At 42.7% G+C, this 20,633-nt stretch overlaps 1 protein-coding gene across 1 annotated transcript in view; it reads right to left on the bottom strand.

Annotated features, from left to right (window-relative positions):
- Nucleotides 1-4,179: 4,179 nt before the first annotated feature.
- The window catches only part of LOC139573489 (single-minded homolog 1-A-like), a 28,022-nt gene continuing 11,568 nt past the window's right edge, over nucleotides 4,180-20,633 (bottom strand). Inside the window, exons 9-12 of the mRNA XM_071396981.1 lie at nucleotides 16,112-16,259; nucleotides 8,331-8,496; nucleotides 7,652-8,081; nucleotides 4,180-7,306 (exon numbers count right to left, since the gene is read on the bottom strand). Of these exons, the coding sequence (XP_071253082.1) occupies nucleotides 6,426-7,306; nucleotides 7,652-8,081; nucleotides 8,331-8,496; nucleotides 16,112-16,259 (1,625 nt within the window). The 3' untranslated portion in view covers nucleotides 4,180-6,425. The remainder of the gene's footprint in view (nucleotides 7,307-7,651; nucleotides 8,082-8,330; nucleotides 8,497-16,111; nucleotides 16,260-20,633) is intronic.

Raw genomic sequence — 20,633 nt, 5'->3', positions numbered from 1 at the left:
CTGCAGTTGGCAACTGTGGTGGCTAAGCTAACCTCTGTGTGTTGCTTCTGGAAGTTAACAGAGAGAGAGGAGGAGGGGTCATGTACTAACGAACAGTACTTATTCTTCCACAAATGATGAGCAAATTCTGACCAACAGTCGTTTTCTGGCTGGGTAGGACCTAAATCCAACAGATCCATTTGCCTTGGTCATTGAGAATATATCACAACATTGGCTTGGTCGTTTCCCTCCCCAAGAGCTTGAGAATGGAAAGGCATTTGTAAATGATTAGTGAGTTTATGGAGTGTTGGATGGATGTATACAGCCAGCCCAGGGGTGGATATATAGAGTCACAGTGAAAGGTAGCAGAATAAATGAAGCTGGTCATTAACCCCACTGGACCACCATTAGACATGCACTGATACTTCTGCAGGGAAAGGGAGGGGGGGAGGGGAATAATGAGGGAGTGTGAAAGATGACTCTTATTTCCTCTATGGGGAAACACCCAGTCATTTCAATATCCTGGTTAATCCAATCAGAACATCTAACGGTTGGAGATTTATCAATGGAACCCTAACCAGAGTGGACATAATACCTGAGTAATATAGCGATGTGTTTAAATCCACTCCATAGACCTCCTCCAGTCTAGCATCTGGTAGCTATCCAAGCCATTGAGGAGGCCATGCATTGAACCTCATCTAACTATAGAAATACAATTATTCTAGTTGATTTTGTTGACTAATTGGATTACATAGTGTTCTCTTTAGAATTTTTTAAAATAATAATACTATGCATAAAGTATATAAATCCAACAAATATATTGCATACATCCAATCTTTATCAAACATGTATGCTCTCCTCTGTTAAACGTATGAGCCAGACCTGCGTTAAAATACTATTTCAGGTATTTCAATTACTTTTAAACACATTTCAAAAGAAGTATTAAGACCACATTTCTTTTTTTTAAACAGTAGTTGAATATTGGAATATATTTGTAAAATACACTTGGAAAATATTTTGAAATACTCAAATACACAGACTCAAATGCACTCCCATGCATTTAACCCAGGTATTTGAAAATAGTATTTGAAATAAGAATTTGAAAATATTTTCAAATACTATTTGGTAGACTATTTGGTTTTTACAAATAACTATTCAAATGCAATATATTTATTGTGGGTGGATGGGTAGGTAGGTTATATGCTGACACTTATAAGAAAAAGTCATACATGACTCTTGCAGAAATACAAACCTTTGTGAAGGAATTGTGCAGGTGTCCTGCAGGAATCCTGTAGGAATGACAAAATCCTACAGGAAATGTCCCTGATGCTACTGCACAGCTCCTGCAGGAGTATAACTTGTCCTGCAGAAATGTTGAAAATCCTGCACAAACATGGCAATTCCTGTAGGACCATGACTATTCAAGGAGGAGATAGATTGTATATGGAGGTGAGTGCGCATCATTTTGCATATCCCAAAAAACATGGTTTAAACTGTCCTTTACAATTTACAACAGGAAGACAAAGGTCATGTGGCATCTTGGTCACCATAGCAACAGTTGACGGTTGGCAGTTGAGGAAATGACTGTCAGGCAGTTTAGCTAGTTCAACTACTGCTAATTTTACAAAGAAAATGACAGGCAAGGAGTCAGAAAAGCATACTAAGACTACAACAAATGGTTATATGAACATGTTAGGGGGTAGCATAGTTCTTTTTTTGTATGTTGTGTTTGCAGAATATTTTTTATGAGTAAGTTAACAAGCTTAGCTAGCATGTTCTCTTCCAATGGCTGCTAGCTGGCTGGCTCTGACAAAGAAAACACATTTACAACTTTTTCTTCCATGGAAAGTGACAAATGATGTTTGATATCCCTATTGCTTTGTCTCTTTTGTATTGTTGGCACAAATTAGGTGATAGATTATATATTTTTAATGACTAGGCTAATGGCTTCTTGGCTAGCACTTGATGACAGTATCCAAGTCACATGACCGATCATGACCTGTCATGTAAATAAGGAAGTGATTACGTTTAAATAGTAAAGAGAGGTTTAAAAATTGTTTATCTATGAAATATCACAGTATTTTCACCGAAATATATTATGTCTCAATTGAATATACAAATAGTTTGATTTAAATTGATCATATTAACATGACTTTCTCTCTGTTGAACTTTTAGCTTGCTTGGACAGTTTCCTCACCACCAGCATGTTATTTCCCCTTACAGCTTAGACTACAGGGAGCACATAAAACACACACACACACACCTAGCATTTTACAGTAATTATTTACCTTGTATTTCTAACAGTTTAGCAGGCCACCACTCCATATTAGAGCTGGTATTGTAAGTGCATGAGAAAACAATACATTTACTAATCTGTTTCTGATTATTTGTCTAATTTGCAGCTCCATTTGTCCAGTAGCCTACTAGTTAAGGGTTAGTAGGTTGTATTTTACTACTACAGTATATAATTTGCTCTATTTTGTTGCTGTTTTTTTATGTAACACACACACACACATGTTCTTGCAGTTATATTCTGAACTCTGCCCCTCTCATCTCTCTCCTCTCCTCCCCAGTTAAGACAGTGCCTATAAACAACAGTGAGACTGACTACCACAGAAGGCAGCACTGGATAGCCATGCAGGCGAAGGTAACAGCACACACAGTTTCAGCCTCTCATTTCTCCCTTTAAAAAAAGAGCCTAGGGGCCTCCTGAGTGGCACAGCGGTCTAAGGCATTGCATCGCATTGCTAGAGGCGTTACCACAGACCCGGGTTAATTCTCAGGCTGTGCCCTATGGATTCCCATAGGACGGCGCACAATTGGCCCAGCGTCGTCTGGGTTAAGGAAGGGTTTGGTCGGTGGGGCTTTACTTGGCTCATCGCGCTCTACCAACTCCTTGTGGCGGGCCGGGTGCCTGCAGGCTGACCCCGGTAGCCAGTTGAACTGTGTTTCCTCCGACACATTGGTGCGGCCTCCTTCTGCGTTAAGCTGGCGGATGTTAAGGAGTGCGGTAGGGCGGGTCATGTTTCGGAGGACGCATGACTCCACTTTCGCCTCTCCCGAGCCCTTTGGGGAGTTGCAGCGATGAGACAAGATCGAAAATTGGGGAGAAAAAGGGGGTAAAATAGAAAATAATTATATGAGTCTAACACATACCCACAGATGTTGTTGATGTACCAGCCATATTAAAACCAACTATTACTAAGTTTATCATTGCAGACAACCGTTTAACTTCACACCAATGCACAAAAGCTGTTCATGTAGTGTCACCATTACTCGCACTCTTGTTACAAAATATGCTTTTATCATTTACCTACGAATCATCTTTTATGCAGTGATGGTGAAATGGACAATCAAACATTGGATAATAAAATGACCATGCATTCTGTTTATTGTGCTTTCTGTCCATTCTTTTGAAAGATTGTGGATTGTCCTACATGAAATTCTCTGAAGGATGAGGAAAGGATCCAGCAGGTTTGTCCTAGAGGAAAGTGGCCCCAAAAAGCCTGTGGAATATCCTGCAGGACTTCCTATCCTATACAGTATATTCTGCTGGATTCCCGCAGATTTTTTCATGCATGATTCCTGTAGGGGATTTTTCATTTTTTTAGGTCGCTATACTTGTTGGTAATTTAGATTCTAAAGTGCTTGTTTTTTTTATTCTCTTTTTTTGTGTATTCTGACATTTCAGGAGAAATCTTAGTTTGTTAATGATTTATTAACAAGGGATTATAAATCAGCTCTCTAGCCTGCCTATCAACCTATGTTCTTTTGTATGAACTTGTGATAAAAAGAAGAAGTCCAATACCATGACAAATATCTCCTTCCTTCTGGTCCTAGCTGAGGAAGTAAAGTGAAGAAGAACCTATGGGATTAAAGGGTACTAATGTTCTTGTAATAGCTATGGCAGACACAGGGATGGGGAGAGTGATGCAGTGCTGGAGCCTGAGCTGTCTAGGGTTGAAACGACTATAGCAAACACCCAGTAAACATCCATCAGACAGTAGAGAGAGGGGGGAGGAGAGGGGGGGAGAGAGAAAAGAGGGATAAAGAGAGTGAGGAAGCTCCTCATCACTGACCTCTCTAGACCCACAAATATTTTCGCTTAATTGGAGATCGTCCCGTATCGATTTTCATCAGTCTCTTTATTTGCCGTAGCAGCCACACATAACCAGGGGACATTTAGTGTGCTTCTCACTGCTAAAATGTCCCATCTCTGAAATGTGATTCAATTGAATCATTGCAGAAAATGGTTTAAGTAAAACATCACAGTTTTGGGGTGTATTTTTTGCCTTTAAAAAAAAAACTGTATTATTAGCTGGACAGAATGCAATACTTTTCTTTTTATGGGTAAATGTAACAGTAAATATACAGTTCCAATAGATGTTTTTTCTTAGATGTTTTTCAGTATCTATAGTCAATATAAGTTCATTATTGCATTTACGCTCAAATGCTTACAGTAGCCTACAATAGAAAACACACGTCAATTATGAGCCATTTTTTCTTTGGAAAAAGTGTTGTTTATTAATTTTTTTCATAGAATTTGTTTAAATCAAACACACTCATATGCAAGCAGACTGTTTTGATTGCAACTATATTTCAAAACCCAAAATAAACATTCACTAAATAAATACAACTTTTCCCTTGTGCTTCAAAGTGGTGTCTTTTTCTCAGCATATTTACATCATAAATAACTTTGGAAAAGCACAATTCAGACTCTGACAAAAAAAAATCCAAACTTATAAATATGAGAGATATGGTAACCACATTTACAATAGAATCCAGGGGAACGCTAGAAATGTGTCACACTGCCTACAAAACAGTATCATTATTATCATGATCAGATGTGATAATGATTTAGGCTGTCTAAATGACTACCCAACTGGTTGGATTGCATATTGCTGCATGTATCATGACTTTGTGAAAATATTTCATGAATTGTCATATAACTCATTATTATGGTAATATTAACTAATGTCATGTTGGTACAAGCAATTGTTGCCACTACATCATTCTGTAATATTAGAACAGTGCACAAGTCAATCAACCACAATCTCTCCATTTCACCTCACTTGATTTTTCCTTCATCTCATCATATGTTCAATAAACAATGGGCATCTCGTTCCAGTACAATAACTACGATTACCCTTGTTGACAATTTAACAAGACATGCCTCGGAGGTACACACACGTTAGCATGCTAACTCTCACCTCAGCCGAGTTAGCATGCTAACTCCCACATCAGTCTTGTTAGCATGTTAACTCACACCTCAACCTTGTTAGCATGCTAACTCACACCTCAGCCTTTCTAGCATGCTAACTCCCTCCTCAGTGTTTACCTTGAAAGCATGCTAAATTCACCCTCAGTGTTTACCACTACACCTGGCAAATGAGGCAATCCATGTCATCATATTGACCCTTAGCCTCCCAGTAATCACATCTCAATAAGGTTGTTCATTAGAGGTTGTATATAATGTTGTTATCCTCACTGAGGTGATATTATACCACTACAGACCAAATGACTAATAAATGTTATCCACGCCAACAAGACATTTAGCCCAAGAAAAGCCTGCTACCTGACAGTCCAGGTGAATTGCTGTATGTCTCAATGTAAATGTAGGCATATGTATCTCTTGCATGTATCCCTTAAATCTCCCCTTTGCTTTCTCTGAAAGTGTGTGTACACTTCCCTTAATCCATAGCTTACATAGTGGGGAAAATATAGATAGAATGAATTTGCATAATTGTTGACGTCTGTGAAGTTTTTTTGTATAATTTTTGCTTCATCTCTATACTGCACGCCTTTAATCATAGCTACGGGAAGTAGGGGTGCTGAGGATGCTGTAGTACCCCCTGAATTATTATCTGAAAAGTAGTGCACTGGGCCTTTACTAGTCCTGTATTAGCAGACCGATATAGCCGTTTGTAGCGCGGGCAAAAAATATATAAATTTAACCAGGTCTAGTTGACTTTAACTCTAGAGTTGTGTTGTGATAAGGGGATTCTGACTAACACTAAAAAGTGCACTAACGTTGAACCCTGTCCTGTTAACTCAAAACATATCCACAACCCAACCATAGAGGTGAGGTTCCCACAATGAACTCTATTTCTGACAGTGCAAATGGAATAATGTAGCTCTGTAAAGATTAAAATAAAAGGAAACAAGAAGTAGGATAGGAAAAAAGTGTTTTTGCTGGATAAGACGCAGAAGAGGCTGTTGAGGCTGGGCTATAGAATGAATATTCCATGGATCCACAGTTTCTTCTTCATGTGTTTTAGTGTGCATCTGAAATGGCACCCTATTCCCTATGTAGTGCATTACTTTTGACCAGAGCCCTACGCAGGCTCTGGTCAAAAATAGCGTGTAGGGAAATGGCACGCTATTCCCTATACAGGGAATAGGCTGACATTTTAGACATTCCTTTACTGTTATTGGACAAGCGGGCGTTAGCTGCCGTTGGTGATGATGACGGAGGTCCCCTTGTGTCCCGGCCCCTGCTCTGCCTGCATGCGCAGGTGTGAAGTCACGTCATAGTGGGTGGAGCCAGCGGAGGAACAGAAGTCCCTGAGGCTCTCGGTGTCATACAGGTGCTCCAGGGCGTAGCCCGTCAGGGAGTAGGTAGCAGCTTGCTTGTCCAGATAAGGCCTCCCCGTCAGGGAGTAGGTAGCAGCTTGCTTGTCCAGATAGGGCCTCCCCGTCAGGGAGTAGGTAGCAGCTTGCTTGTCCAGATAGGGCCTCCCCGTCAGGGAGTAGGTAGCAGCTTGCTTGTCCAGATAGGGCCTCCCCGTTTGGGTTTGGGGGTGGGAAGGGTAGAGGGCTGGGGCAGGGGTAGGGGAGGAGGCTGAGCAGGGGCCTGGACGGCCAAGCTGGTGGTGCAGGGGCTGGGGGAGAGGGGACAGGTCTGTCTGTCCTGTCTGCTGGAGGTCGTTTTTGGGCTTGGGGAGGAGGGGGTCAGGCCCTGGGCTGCTGAGCCTGGAGAGAGGGGCAGGGCTTGATGCGGGGCTCATCACCTGACCCAGGCCACGGCACAACACGCTATGTAGCACCCCCTGGGGGTAGTCAGGGGTGAAGCAGGGTCCGGGGCCCTTCGGGAGGCCGTTGGCAGGACCTAGAGGAGTGTCAGGGCCTGGGTGGAGCTTGCTGCGGTGCTGCAGCCGATTCTCCTCCTCCTTGATCATCTGCTGCGTGGCTCGGATCAGGGTCTCGATCTTGCTCGGCTCCTGGGCGCTGACCCGGAAGTAGTCTGCGCGGTAACGGTCCCCTGAGTCGCTGGCGGAGCCCCCGTCTGGTGAGCTGACCACACTGTCCTGGTCCCATTGGCCACAGTCTGTAGAGGGAGGGACAGGATACTGATCTTAGAGCCAACAGGAAGCTATATCCAGGGCTAAGCAGCGCTAGCAGCATGTTATCCTACAGGTTAAGGGTTAAAACTAACCTGTATTTTCCTGCTGACCTCTTCCAGGTCACCATTGCAAAAGTGGTGTTTAACCACAATATTCTTTCCTGGTTAAATAAAGGTTAAATAAAGCAGAGGTGGGAGATCTGAAAAGTGAGCAGGCTTTTGTACCAACCCGAATCAAATCTGTGTGTCTTTGAGCCTGCAACAGTGGAGTTCACCCATCTCCAGCCTCCTACAGTAATACAAGCTAAAGGGCCAGGGATAGGGACTTACTATGCAGACTGTGGATGGAGCTGATGTGGGGCACGTTGCTCTCGTATCCCTCTCCATTCTCCAGGGACGAGGTTTTGGCCAGGGGCAGCACAGAGCGGGCAGCTCCCCACCACGCCTCTGTCCCACCCTGGGGAGCACCCAGGAAGTACCTCCCTGCCTCACAGCGGCCCCGCTCGCACGTCTGGTTGTGGCCGTGTCTGTCGAGGTGGGAGTGGCTTTCGCTGGGGGTGTGGTGGTGGTGGTGGTGCTCCTCAGTGATTGGGAGGCTGTAGCAGAGGGGACGTGGCTCGGAGAACTGCCTGTAGGCACAGGAGGCGCCAAGCCCCTCCCCCTGCTCCAGCAGCTGAGGGGAAGCGGAGTCTGTGAGGGGAGATCCTGCCCAAGGACTATCCTGGTCCGACTCTGACCGCTCGGCCTGGAAACCAGTGTACTGCAGATAGAGAGAGCGAGCAAGAGGGAGAGAGAGGGAGAGAGATATAGAGAGAAAGACAGAGAGCGAGAGAGAGGAGAAATATGAGTCATTACCCAGGTAATCAAGAAGTGAAAAATCAGGTATAAGCCACCTCCCATCACTGACAGATCATGCAGTATCCTGGCTCAAACCAGGATACTGGTTTGAGAGTTGCCTCTGTGTAGGATGTGTACAGGACCAGCGCTGTATGTTCCTATAGAGCCTCACCTGTGTGTAGGGGGACAGTCGAGCCTTGGCCTTAGCTCGGGACACTCTGCTCTTGGGTGCTCTGCGGTTCTCAGTGAGGCTGGTGGGAGCACTGCTGAAGGGGAAGGAGGGCTTGGTGTCTGTAACCTGGTCCAGAGACAGCTGGAGTCCTTTATACTCAGTATCCCTACAGAAGCATACACATACAGTATGGACTGTAGATCATGTAGATACACAGGTATATTCCTGATTTAACTATGTGTTAGGATTACATAAAGACCATCATTAAACAAGGGAAGACAGCTCCACTGTTAAGACTGTTTATCCAAGTGTGGCTTGTGCATTTGTCTACCTGGGTATTTTAATTTTTTCACTCTCATGGTGCAAATACACACTAACATCGGTTTGGTAATTAGAGCATGGTGTGTGTGTGTGTCTGTGTGAGAGAGAAAGAGAGAGAAGAGAGAGAGTGAAAGAGAGAAAGAGAGCGAGAAAGAGCGGTAGAGAGGCTTTCGGAAGGACTTGTTTCTCCATCAGGATTGTAACAAGGCCTTTAACAAACATACAACAGAGGGGAGGCTGTCCGTTCAAATACACATGCGATTAAGGGCTATGTTTGGCTAAGCCAAGCCCACAGGAACACCATGCCAGGAGACAGTATTTGGAAATGGGAATTTATTTCTCTGTAAAGCAGGGGTGGACTGGGCATCGGGCATTTCGGGCAAATGCCAGATGGGCTGGTACATTTTTAGCTGAGTGGGACTGTCCAACTTTATTTATTTTCACAAATAATAAGCATTATCTGACTAATAATGTGGCATCAAGGGAAAAAAATGGGCCGGTGTAGGGGCTTCAAGGAAGAAAATGGGCCAGTGTGTTAGAAATGCCAGGGCCGATTTCAGGTCCCAGGCCTCCCCGTATGGATTTTGTTCACTATGATGAATCAAGTTGGAGAAGATGGATGGAAAAACCTGGACAGGGTTTACTCTGGCCAAACACTGATCCATTCCACCCACCCACCCACCCACCCACCCACCCACCCACCCACACACACACACACACCCCATGCATGTGCACACGCTCACTCGCACACAGACACATATACAGGTACATGCACATACATACACACACACAAACACAATCAAGAAACACATGTTCCATACAAACACTATTAAAAACATACAGAATAGTATTCTCATAGGATCAGGTCAGGTCACGCATTTCAGTGCACGACACACACACCAACTCCTTTATGTGATAAAGTGTTCTTATCTTGCTGTAAACACATAGTATTGCCTAAGGTCAGGGATCACAGGGACAGGCTCTGGCCAATAGGAAGGGGACGGAAGGTGGAAGGGTTATCAGTACTAGCCAATAGGACAAGGCAAAGAGGTTATCAGTACTAGTACACATAGAGGCAGTTCAACCAGAGGTGAACTCCTGTGTTCCCTACTAGCTGTGTGTTAATCAGTGTAGACTAGTACACCTCTACCTGCTACTGTGTGAATCACCCACCACTACCTCTGATAACAACAGTGACAAAGGGGCTGTGATAGTTCTCTGATGAACTGACTAAATCCCATGCCATTCTCTCAGAAATTTATGGTGAAATAATGAACTCATTATTATCATTATTATTTAGCCTCAGACAGGACAGGAACACTCAGTGGATGACATTGTATTGTTATCTCTCTCTGCTAATGAACTGAGTTACTATGAATTCACTGACTGACTGATGCTATTCTCACAGATACGTTGAGGCAAACAACACGTTTGCACAATGTCTCATTACAGCTTAATGTCTCACACGATAAAACATCTCAAGAAGGTCACAAGACGGTACTAATTGACTGTACAGTATGTGATTCAATAAAAATAAAACAATTGTTTAAAAAAAAAAGATCACATGGGAGGAATGAGAAATCTTCATCCACAAATTCTAAACTCTCTACTCTCTCACCAAGCTTGCAGCCATAAATGCTCCTCATCTTTATGGCCTATCAATTAAAACCTCATAAACACCGTTATGGATTTGGGGAGGGGGGTAATCTGCGGCTGCGGCAGTGCGTGTCGAGCCATTTCCATCTTCTCTCCTCTGTACGGAGCAGCCTCTTCTGCCTCCTCTGGTTAATGGAGTGTTTTATGGGCTTAATTAATTTACTGAAACACTTTTACATCTGCAGCAATACACATTACTCACAGCAGCACACCAGGAAATTTGCTAAATGTCCCATCCTAGAAGGCAGTAGCACCGTTTTCACAGACCTAACCAGAAGGTACAGATGTAGGTTCTTAATTTGAGCCAGTTTGCTACAGCAGGAAAATAATCCTGCAGAAACAGGAAATGTGAATTATTATGTGGATTATAATTATAAGATTTCTAAGTGAAAATTACAAACTTCAGAAGCCTTTTTAAACCTCCAATACATTACAAGTTTTAAATTTCCTGCATTGTAGGAAAGTTCTCCTGCAACAGGGTGATCAAATTAAGATCCTATATCTGTACTGAGCCAATACTAACACTCACAAAACCAATAGAGTTTGACTCAGACTATATCTATATCTGGACTGTTTGCAGTTCAGTTGATAAAGTAAGCGCATGCTGAGTGAAAAGAGGTTTGAACGTTATGGTGTCTTTTCCAGTGGAAAACTGGGTTGAAGCAAATTGTGTTGTTTATCAGTGCGAAAGTGAGAAAGACAGTCCACCAGACCTGAGTTCAAACTGTATTAGTTTTCTTTCTAATACTTAAGCTTGACTGGATTGAGGTTTGCCAAGAGCAATAGAGACAATGGAATAGTGCCAACAGTGCAACCCCTTCTATCTGACACCTCAGGCCAGGTTGACTCAACCAAACAAATTAAAACTATTATGAAGAAAATAAATACTTTGTGAGCCCATGCCTGACTGAGACAGTTGACACAGTCTGCAGACAGACAGATGGACATGTTGTTCATTCCAGAGACACCTTGCCAAGTGACTTTCCCTTCCCGGGTGAGGGTTCCAAAGGTAACAGCCAAGTCCACAGACATGAATAAGCTTTAGTGAACCTGATAACTCAATGACCTCAACACACAGACACCCACACTACTCAACACAATAACTAATCTACACACAGATACCCACACTACTACACAATAACTAATCTACACACAGATACTCACACTACTACACAATAACTATTCTACGACCACAGACATCCACACTACTACACAATAACTAATCTACACACAGATACCCACACTACTACACAATAACTAATCTACACACAGATACCCACACTACTACGCAATAACTATTCTACGACCACAGACATCCACACTACTACACAATATCTATTCTACGATCACAGACATCCCCACTACTAGACATCATAACTATTCTACGATCACAGACACCGACACTACTACACAATAACTATTCTACGATCACAGACATCCCCACTACTAGACAATAACTATTCTACGACCACAGACATCCCCACTACTAGACATCATAACTATTCTACGATCACAGACACCGACACTACTACACAATAACTATTCTACAACCACAGACATCCACACTACTAGACAATAACTATTCTACGACCACAGACATCCCCACTACTAGACATCATAACTATTCTACGATCACAGACATCCACACTACTACACAATAACTATTCTACACACAGACATCCACACTACTACACATCATAACTATTCTACACACAGACATCCACACTACTACACATCATAACTACTCTACACACAGACATCCACACTACTACACATCATAACTACTCTACACACAGACATCCACACTACTACACATCATAACTACTCTACACACAGACATCCACACTACTACACATCATAACTATTCTACACACAGACATCCACACTACTACACATCATAACTACTCCACACACAGACATCCACACTACTACACATCATAACTACTCCACACACAGACATCCACACTACTACACATCATAACTATTCTACACACAGACATCCACACTACTACACATCATAACTATTCTACGATCACAGACATCCACACTACTACACATCATAACTACTCTACACACAGACATCCACACTACTACACATCATGACTACTCTACACACAGACATCCACACTACTACACATCATAACTACTCTACACACAGACATCCACACTACTACACATCATAACTACTCTACACACAGACATCCACACTACTACACATCATAACTATTCTACACACACAGACATCCACACTACTACACATCATAACTACTCCACACACAGACATCCACACTACTACACATCATAACTACTCTACACACAGACATCCACACTACTACACATCATAACTATTCTACACACAGACATCCACACTACTACACATCATAACTACTCTACACACAGACATCCACACTACTACACATCATAACTACTCTACACACAGACATCCACACTACTAGACATCATAACTACTCTACACACAGACATCCACACTACTACACATCATAACTACTCTACACACAGACATCCACACTACTACACATCATAACTACTCTACACACAGACATCCACACTACTACACATCATAACTACTCTACACACAGACATCCACACTACTACACATCATAACTACTTTACACACAGACATCCACACTACTACACATCATAACTATTCTACACACAGATATCCACACTACTACACATCATAACTACTCTACACACAGATATCCACACTATTACACATCATAACTATTCTACAGCAGAAGAAAGTGACAGTAAACAACTTTCAGTTTTTCAAGAAATGATTATTCTAAATTGAAAACAGTGATAGAACACTGCAGCCTGCCTGTCAGCTACTGTAAACTTTCACCCTATTAGACAGAAAAATCTAACAGAACATTTCATCCTAACATCTACAGAACAACAAAAAACACAGTCGACAGGCTTTGATGAGATGAAAATACACAACTTCGTTCCACTATAAATGAGCTCAACAAATAAAAAGGTCCTATTTACAATCCTGTCAAAACTTACCTTCAACAAACACCTCGTCCACTACACTTAAGTCATTTAAGCAAATTAACAAAAAAACGTGTCATGTTTCTTATTATAACTACTCTACACACAGACATCCACACTTATTAACCTAAAAATAAATATATTTCTTATTAACCTCTCGTTAATTGATTCCCAGTGACGGCTTGTGTAAACCTCGGGTGCCAATACTCGTTATCTTATCAGATTGGGAAACGACAGCTAAGCTGAGCTACAAAGAAGTCTGTGTGTGTGTGGTGCTGTGTAAAAATCTGAACAGGCTCAAGCCTGGCCTGACCCTCCCAGAGCCAGGAATCACATCAGGCCAAACAAATCAAGGACAGATGTGACTGCTAATCTCTCTCTGCGGTGCCATGACTCCCGCTAGGAGATATAACCATCCACTGAAAAAATAACATACACCCTAGACCTACAGCACCATTATTTCCACTGACAGTACTACAGACGTATTGGTGATGCATAGACAAAGCAAAAGGGTAGGGTATACACACTAGAGGTCGACCGATTAATCGGAATGGCCGATTAATTAGGGCCGATTTCAAGTTTTCATAACAATCGGTAATCTGCATTTTTGGACACCGATCATGGTCGATTACATTGCACTCCACGAGGAGACTGCGTGGCAGGCTGACTACCTGTTATGCGAGTGCAGCAAGGAGCCAAGGCAAGGTGCTAGCTAGCATTAAACGTATCTTGTAAAAAACTTAACATAATCACTAGTTAACTACACATGGTTGATGATATTACTAGTTTATCTAGCTTGTCCTGCGTTGCATATAATCGATGTGGTGCCTGTTAATTTATCATTGAATCATAGCCTACTTCGCCAAACGGGTGTATTAACAAGCGCATTCGCAAAAAAACCACTGTCGTTGCACCAATGTGTACCAAACCATAAACATCAACACCTTTCTTAAAATCAATAAACAGGTATATATTTTTAAACCTGCAAATTTTGTTAATATTGCCTGCTAACATTAATTTATTTTAACTAGGGATATTGTGTCACTTCTCTTGCGTTCTGTTCAACAGAGTCAGGGTATATGCAGCAGTTTGGGCCACCTGGCTCGTTGCGAACTGTGTGAAGACTATTTCTTCCTAACAAAGACAGCCAACTTCGCCAAACGGGGGATGATAAGCGCATTTGCGAAATAAAGCACAATCGTTGCACAAATGTACCTAACCAGAAACATCAATGCCTTTCTTAAAATCAATACACAGAAGTATATTTTTTTAAACCTGCATATTTAATTAAAATAAATTCATGTTAGCAGGCAATATTAAACTAGGGAAATTGTGTCACTTCTCTTGCGTTCATTGCACGCAGAGTCAGGGTATATGCAAAAGTTTGGGCCGCCTGGCTCGTTGCGAACTAATTTGCCAGAATTGTACGTAATTATGACATAACATTGAAAGTTGTGCAATGTAACAGCAATATTTAGACTTATGGATGCCACCCGTTTGTAACGGACGTCGTCGGGAGAAGGAGAGGAGGACCAAAGTGCAGCGTGGTACGTATCCATAATTACTTTTAATCAAGATGAATACCCGAACATAAACAACAAAATGACCAACGAACAGTTCTGACAGGTGCAACAAACACTAACCAGAAAATAACCACCCACAAACAAAAGTGGGAAAACAGGATACCTAAGTATGGCTCTCAATCAGAGACAACGATAGACAGCTGCCTCTGATTGAGAACCATACCAGGCCAAACACATAGAAATAGAAAACCTAGACCTACAACATAGAATACCCACCCACATCACACCCTGACCAAACTAAAAATAGAAACATACAAAGCACTCTACGGTCAGGGCGTGACACCGTTAGATAAAATACGGAACGGTTCCGTATTTCACTGAAAGAATAAACGTTTTGTTTTCTAAATGATAGTTTCCGGATTTTACCATATTAATGACCTAAGGCTCGTATTTCTGTGTGCTATTATATTATAATTAAGTCTATAATTTGATAGAGCAGTCTGACTGAGCGGTGGTAGGCAGCAGCAGGCTCGTAAGCATTCATTCAAACAGCAACTTTCCTGCGTAGGCCAGCAGCTCTTTGCAATGCTTCAAGCATTGCGCTGTTTATGACTTATCAAGCCTATCAACTCCCGAGATTAGGCTGGCAATACTAAAGTACCTATTAGAACATCCAATAGTCAAAGGTATATGAAATACAAATGGTATAGAGAGAAATAGTCCTATAATAACTACAACCCAAAACTTCTTACCTGGGAATATTGAAGACTCATGTTAAAAGGAACCACCAGCTTTCATATGTTCTCATGTTCTGAGCAAGGAACTTAAACGTTAGCTTTTTTACATGGCACATATTGCACTTTTACTTTCTTCTCCAACACTTGGTTTTTGCATTATTTAAACCAAATTGAACATGTTTCATTATTTATTTGAGACTAAATTGATTTTATTGATGTATTATATTAAGTTAAAATAAAAGTGTTCATTGTTCATTCAGTATTGTTGTAATTGTCATTATTACAAATACATATGTAAAAATAGGGCGATTAATCGGTATCGGCTTTAATTTGGTCCTCCAATAATCGGTATTGGCGTTGAAAAATCATAATCGGTCGACCTCTAATACACACGGTGGGACTTGCACACATATTATGACCCACTGATGTAGTGTTGGTCCTGTACGTCATCCACCAAGGATCACATGAGAAATAACTGTTGTACAATGCTTTCATGTGTTATCCTCTGGGGTTTTGCTGAGGTACCTACGTGAGGACGTAGTTGACACTGACGATACAGTGGGGTCTGGAGGAACGGCTGTTGTGTACGATGGTGGCATAGCTCTGGACCCAAACCCAGCCACCCTGCTTAGCCAGGAACCTATAATACTTAGTGGTCACTTGGCCTTTCACCAGCACTGGAGAGAGAGAGAGAGACAGAGAGCGAGAGACAGACAGACACAGAGAGACAGAGAGACAGAGAGAGAGAGACAGAGAGAGAGAGAGAGAGAGAGAGAGAGAGAGAGAGAGAGAGAGAGAGAGAGAGAGAGAGAGAGAGAGAGAGAGAGAGAGAGAGAGAGAGAGACAGAGACAGAGACAGAGACAGAGACAAAGAGAGGGAGTCACAGAGACAAATAGAGGGGGAGAGAGAGAGTTAGAGGGAAACTGAAATTCTTGTTTATATCATTGTTCCAAAAAGAATTAAGCATTAATTAGTGGTCATGTACAGTTGAAGTCGGAAGTTTACATACACCTTAGCCAAATACATTTAAACTCAGTTTTTCACAATTCCTGACATTTAATCCTAGTAAAAATTAGGTCAGTTAGGATCGCCACTTTATTTTAAGAATTTGAAATGTCAGAATAATAGTAGAGAGAAATATTTATTTCAGCTTTTATTTCTTTCATCACATTCCCAGTGGGTCAGAAGTTTACATACACTCAATTAGTATTTGGTAGCATTGCCTTTAAATTGTTTAACTTGGGTCAAACATTTCGGGTAGCCTTTCACAAGCTTCCCACAATAAGTTGAGTCATTTTGTCCCATTCCTCCTGACAGAGCTGGTGTAACTGAGTCAGGTTTGTAGGCCTCCTTGCTCGCACACACTTTTTCAGTTCTGCCCACAAATTTTCTATGGGATTGAGGTCAGGGCTTTGTGATGGCCACTCCAATACCTTGACTTTGTTGTCCTTAAGCCATTTTGCCACAAATTTGGAAGTATGCTTGGGGTCACTGTCCATTTGGAAGACGCATTTGCGACCAAGCTTTAACTTCCTGACTGATGTCTTGAGATGTTGCTTCAATATATCCACATACTTTTTCTTCTTCATCATGCCATCTATTTTGTGTGCACCAGTCCCTCCTGCAGCAAAGCATCCCTACAACATGATGCTGCCACCCCCGTGCTTCACGGTTGGGATGGTGTTCTTCGGCTTACAAGCCCCCCCCCCCCTTTTTCCTCCAAACATAACGATGGTCATTATGGCCAAACGGTTATATTTTTGTTTCATCAGACCAGAGGACATTTCTTCAAAAAGTATGATCTTTGTCCCCATATGCAGTTGCAAACTGTAGTCTGGCTTTTTTATGGAGGTTTTGGAGCAGTTGGTTCTTCCTTGCTGAGCGGCGTTTTAGGTTATGTCGATATAGGACTCATTTTACTGTGGATATTGATACTTTTGTACCTGTTTCCTCCAGCATCTTCACAAGGTCCTTTCCTGTTGTTCTGGGATTGATTTGCACTTTTCGCACCAAAGTACGTTCATCTCTAGGAGACAGAACGCATCTCCTTCGTGAGCGGTATGACGGCTGTGTGGTCCCGTGGTGTTTATACTTGCCGACTATTGTTTGTACAGATGAACGTGGTATCTTCAGGCATTTGGAAATTGCTCCCAAAGATGAACCAGACTTGTGGAGGTCTACAATTTTTTTCTGAGGTCTTGGCTGATTTATTTACATTTTCCCATGACGTCAAGCAAAGAATCACTGAATTTGAAGGTAGGCCTTAAAATACATCCACAGGTATGCCACCAATTGACTCAAATTATGTCAATTAGCCTATCAGAAACTTCTAAAGCCATGGCATCATTTTCTGGAATTTTCCAAGCTGTTTAAAGGCAGAGTCACCTTAGTGTATGTAAACTTCTGACCTACTAGAATTGTGATACAGCGAATGATAAGTGAAATAATCTGTCTGTAAACAATTGTTGGAAAAATTACTTGTGTCATGCACAAAGTAGATATCCTAACCGACTTGCCAAAACTACAGTTTGTTAACAAGAAATGTGTGGAGTAAGTTTTAATGACTCCAACCTAAGTGTATGTAAACTTCCGACTTCAACTGTATAACATAATTGGATGATATGATTGTAGTGCAACATCAAATCAAATCAAAGTTTATTTGTCGCGTGCGCCGAATACAACAGGTGTAGACCTTACAGTGAAATGCTTACTTACAGGCTCTAACCAATAGTGCGAAAAAAAGGTGTGTGTGTGTGTGTGTGTGTGTGTGTGTGTGTGTGTGTGTGTGTGTGTGTGTGTGTGTAAGTAAAGAAATAAAACAGTAAAAAGACATTTGAAAATAACAGTAGCAAGGTTATATACAGACACCGGTTAGTCAGGCTTATTGAGGTAGTATGTACATGTAGGTATGTTTAAAGTGGCTATGCATATATGATGAACAGAGAGTAGCAGTAGCGTAAAAAGAGGGGTTGGCGGGTGGTGGGACACAATGCAGATAGCCCGGTAAGCCAATGTGCAGGAGCACTGGTTGGTTGGGCCAATTGAGGTAGTATGTACATGAATGTATAGTTAAAGTGACTATGCATATATGATAAACAGAGAGTAGCAGCAGCGTAAAAGAGGGGTTGGAGGGGTGGGGCACACAATGGAAATAGTCCGGGTAACCATTTGATTACCTGTTCAGAAGTCTTATGGCTTGGGGGGTAAAAACTGTTGAGAAGTCTTTTTATTCTAGACTTGGCACTCCGGTACCGCTTGCCATGCGGTATTAGAGAGAACAGTCTATGACTGGGGTGGCTGGGATCTTTGACAATATTTAGGGCCTTCCTCTGACACCGCCTGGTGTAGAGGTCCTGGATGGCAGGCAGCTTAGACCCAGTGATGTACTGGGCCGTACGCACTACCCTCTAAAGTGCCTTGCGGTCGGAGGCCGAGCAATTGCCGTATCAGGCAGTGATATAACCGGTCAGGATGCTCTCAATGTTCGAGCTGTAGAACCTTTTGAGGATCTCAGGACCCATGCCAAATCTTTTTAGTTTCCTGAGGGGAAATAGGCTTTGTCGTGCCCTCTTCACGACTGTCTTGGTGTGTTTGGACCATTCTAGTTTGTTGTTGATGTGGACACCAAGGAACTTTAAGCTCTCAACCTGCTCCACTACAGCCCCGTCGATGAGAATGGGGGCCTGCTCGGTGCTCCTTTTCCTGTAGTCCACAATCATCTCCTTAGTCTTGGTTACGTTGAGGGAGAGGTTGTTATTCTGGCACCACCCGGCCAGGTCTCTGACCTCCTCCCTATAGGCTGTCTCGTCGCTGTCGGTAATCAGGCCTGTTGTGTCATCTGCAAACTTAATGATGGTGTTGGAGTTGTGCCTGGCCATGCAGTCGTGGGTGAACAGGGAGTACAGGAGGGGACTGAGCACACACCCCTGGGGAGCTCCAGTGTTGAGGATCAGCGTGGCAGATGTGTTGCTACCTACCCTCACCACCTGGGGGCGGCCCGTCAGGAAGTCCAGGATCCAGTTGCAGATGGAGGAGTTTAGTCCCAGGTTCCTTAGCTTAGTGATGAGCTTTGAGGGTACTATGGTGTTGAACACTGAGCTGTAGTCAATGAATAGCATTCTCACATAGGTGTTCCTTTTGTCCAGGTGGGAAAGGGCAGTGTGGAGGGCAATAGAGATTGCATCATCTGTGGATCTGTTTGGGCGGTATGCAAATTGGAGTGTGTCTAGGGTTTCTGGGATAATGGTGTTGATGTGAGCCATTACCAGCCTTTCAAAGCACTTCATGGCTACGGACATGAGTGCTACGGGCCTGTAGTCATTTAGGCAGGTTGCCTTAGTAAAATTGGGCACAGGGACTATGGTGATCTGCTTGAAACATGTTGGTATTACAGACTCAATCAGGGACATGTTGAAATTGTCAGTGAAGACACCTGCCAGTTGGTCAGCACATGCCTGGAGCACACGTCCTGGTAATCTGTCTGGCCCCGCAGCCTTGTGTATGTTGACCAGTTTAAGGGTCTTACTCACGTCGGCTACGGAGAGCGTGATCACACAGTAATCCGGAACAGCTGATGCTCTCATATATGCCTTAGTGTTTCTTGCCTCAAAGCGAGCATAGAAGTGATTTAGCTCGTCTGTTAGGCTCGTGTCACTGGGCAGCTTGCGGCTGTGCTTCCCTTTGTAGTCTGTAATAGTTTGCAAGCCCTGCCACATCCGACAAGCGTCGGAGCTGGTGTAGTATGATTCAATCTTAGCCCTGTATTCACGCTTTGCCTGTTTGATGGTTCGTCGCAGGGCATAGCGGGATTTCTTGTAAGCTTCCGGGTTAGAGTCCCGCACCTTGAAAGCGGCAGCTCTACCCTTTAGCTCAGTGCGAATGTTGCCTGTAATCCATTGCTTCTGGTTGGGGTATGTACGTACATTCACTGTGGGGACAACATCTTCGATGCACTTATTGATAAAGCCAGTGACTGATGTGGTGTATTCCTCAATGTCATCGGAAGAATCCCGGAACATGTTCCAGTCTGTAATAGCAAAACAGTCCTGTA

This window comes from Salvelinus alpinus, chromosome 4, assembly GCF_045679555.1.
Source record: "Salvelinus alpinus chromosome 4, SLU_Salpinus.1, whole genome shotgun sequence".
Taxonomy (NCBI): domain Eukaryota; kingdom Metazoa; phylum Chordata; class Actinopteri; order Salmoniformes; family Salmonidae; genus Salvelinus; species Salvelinus alpinus.
Note: the sequence above shows the minus strand (reverse complement) of the source record. Positions and strands in the feature narration are given on the sequence as shown.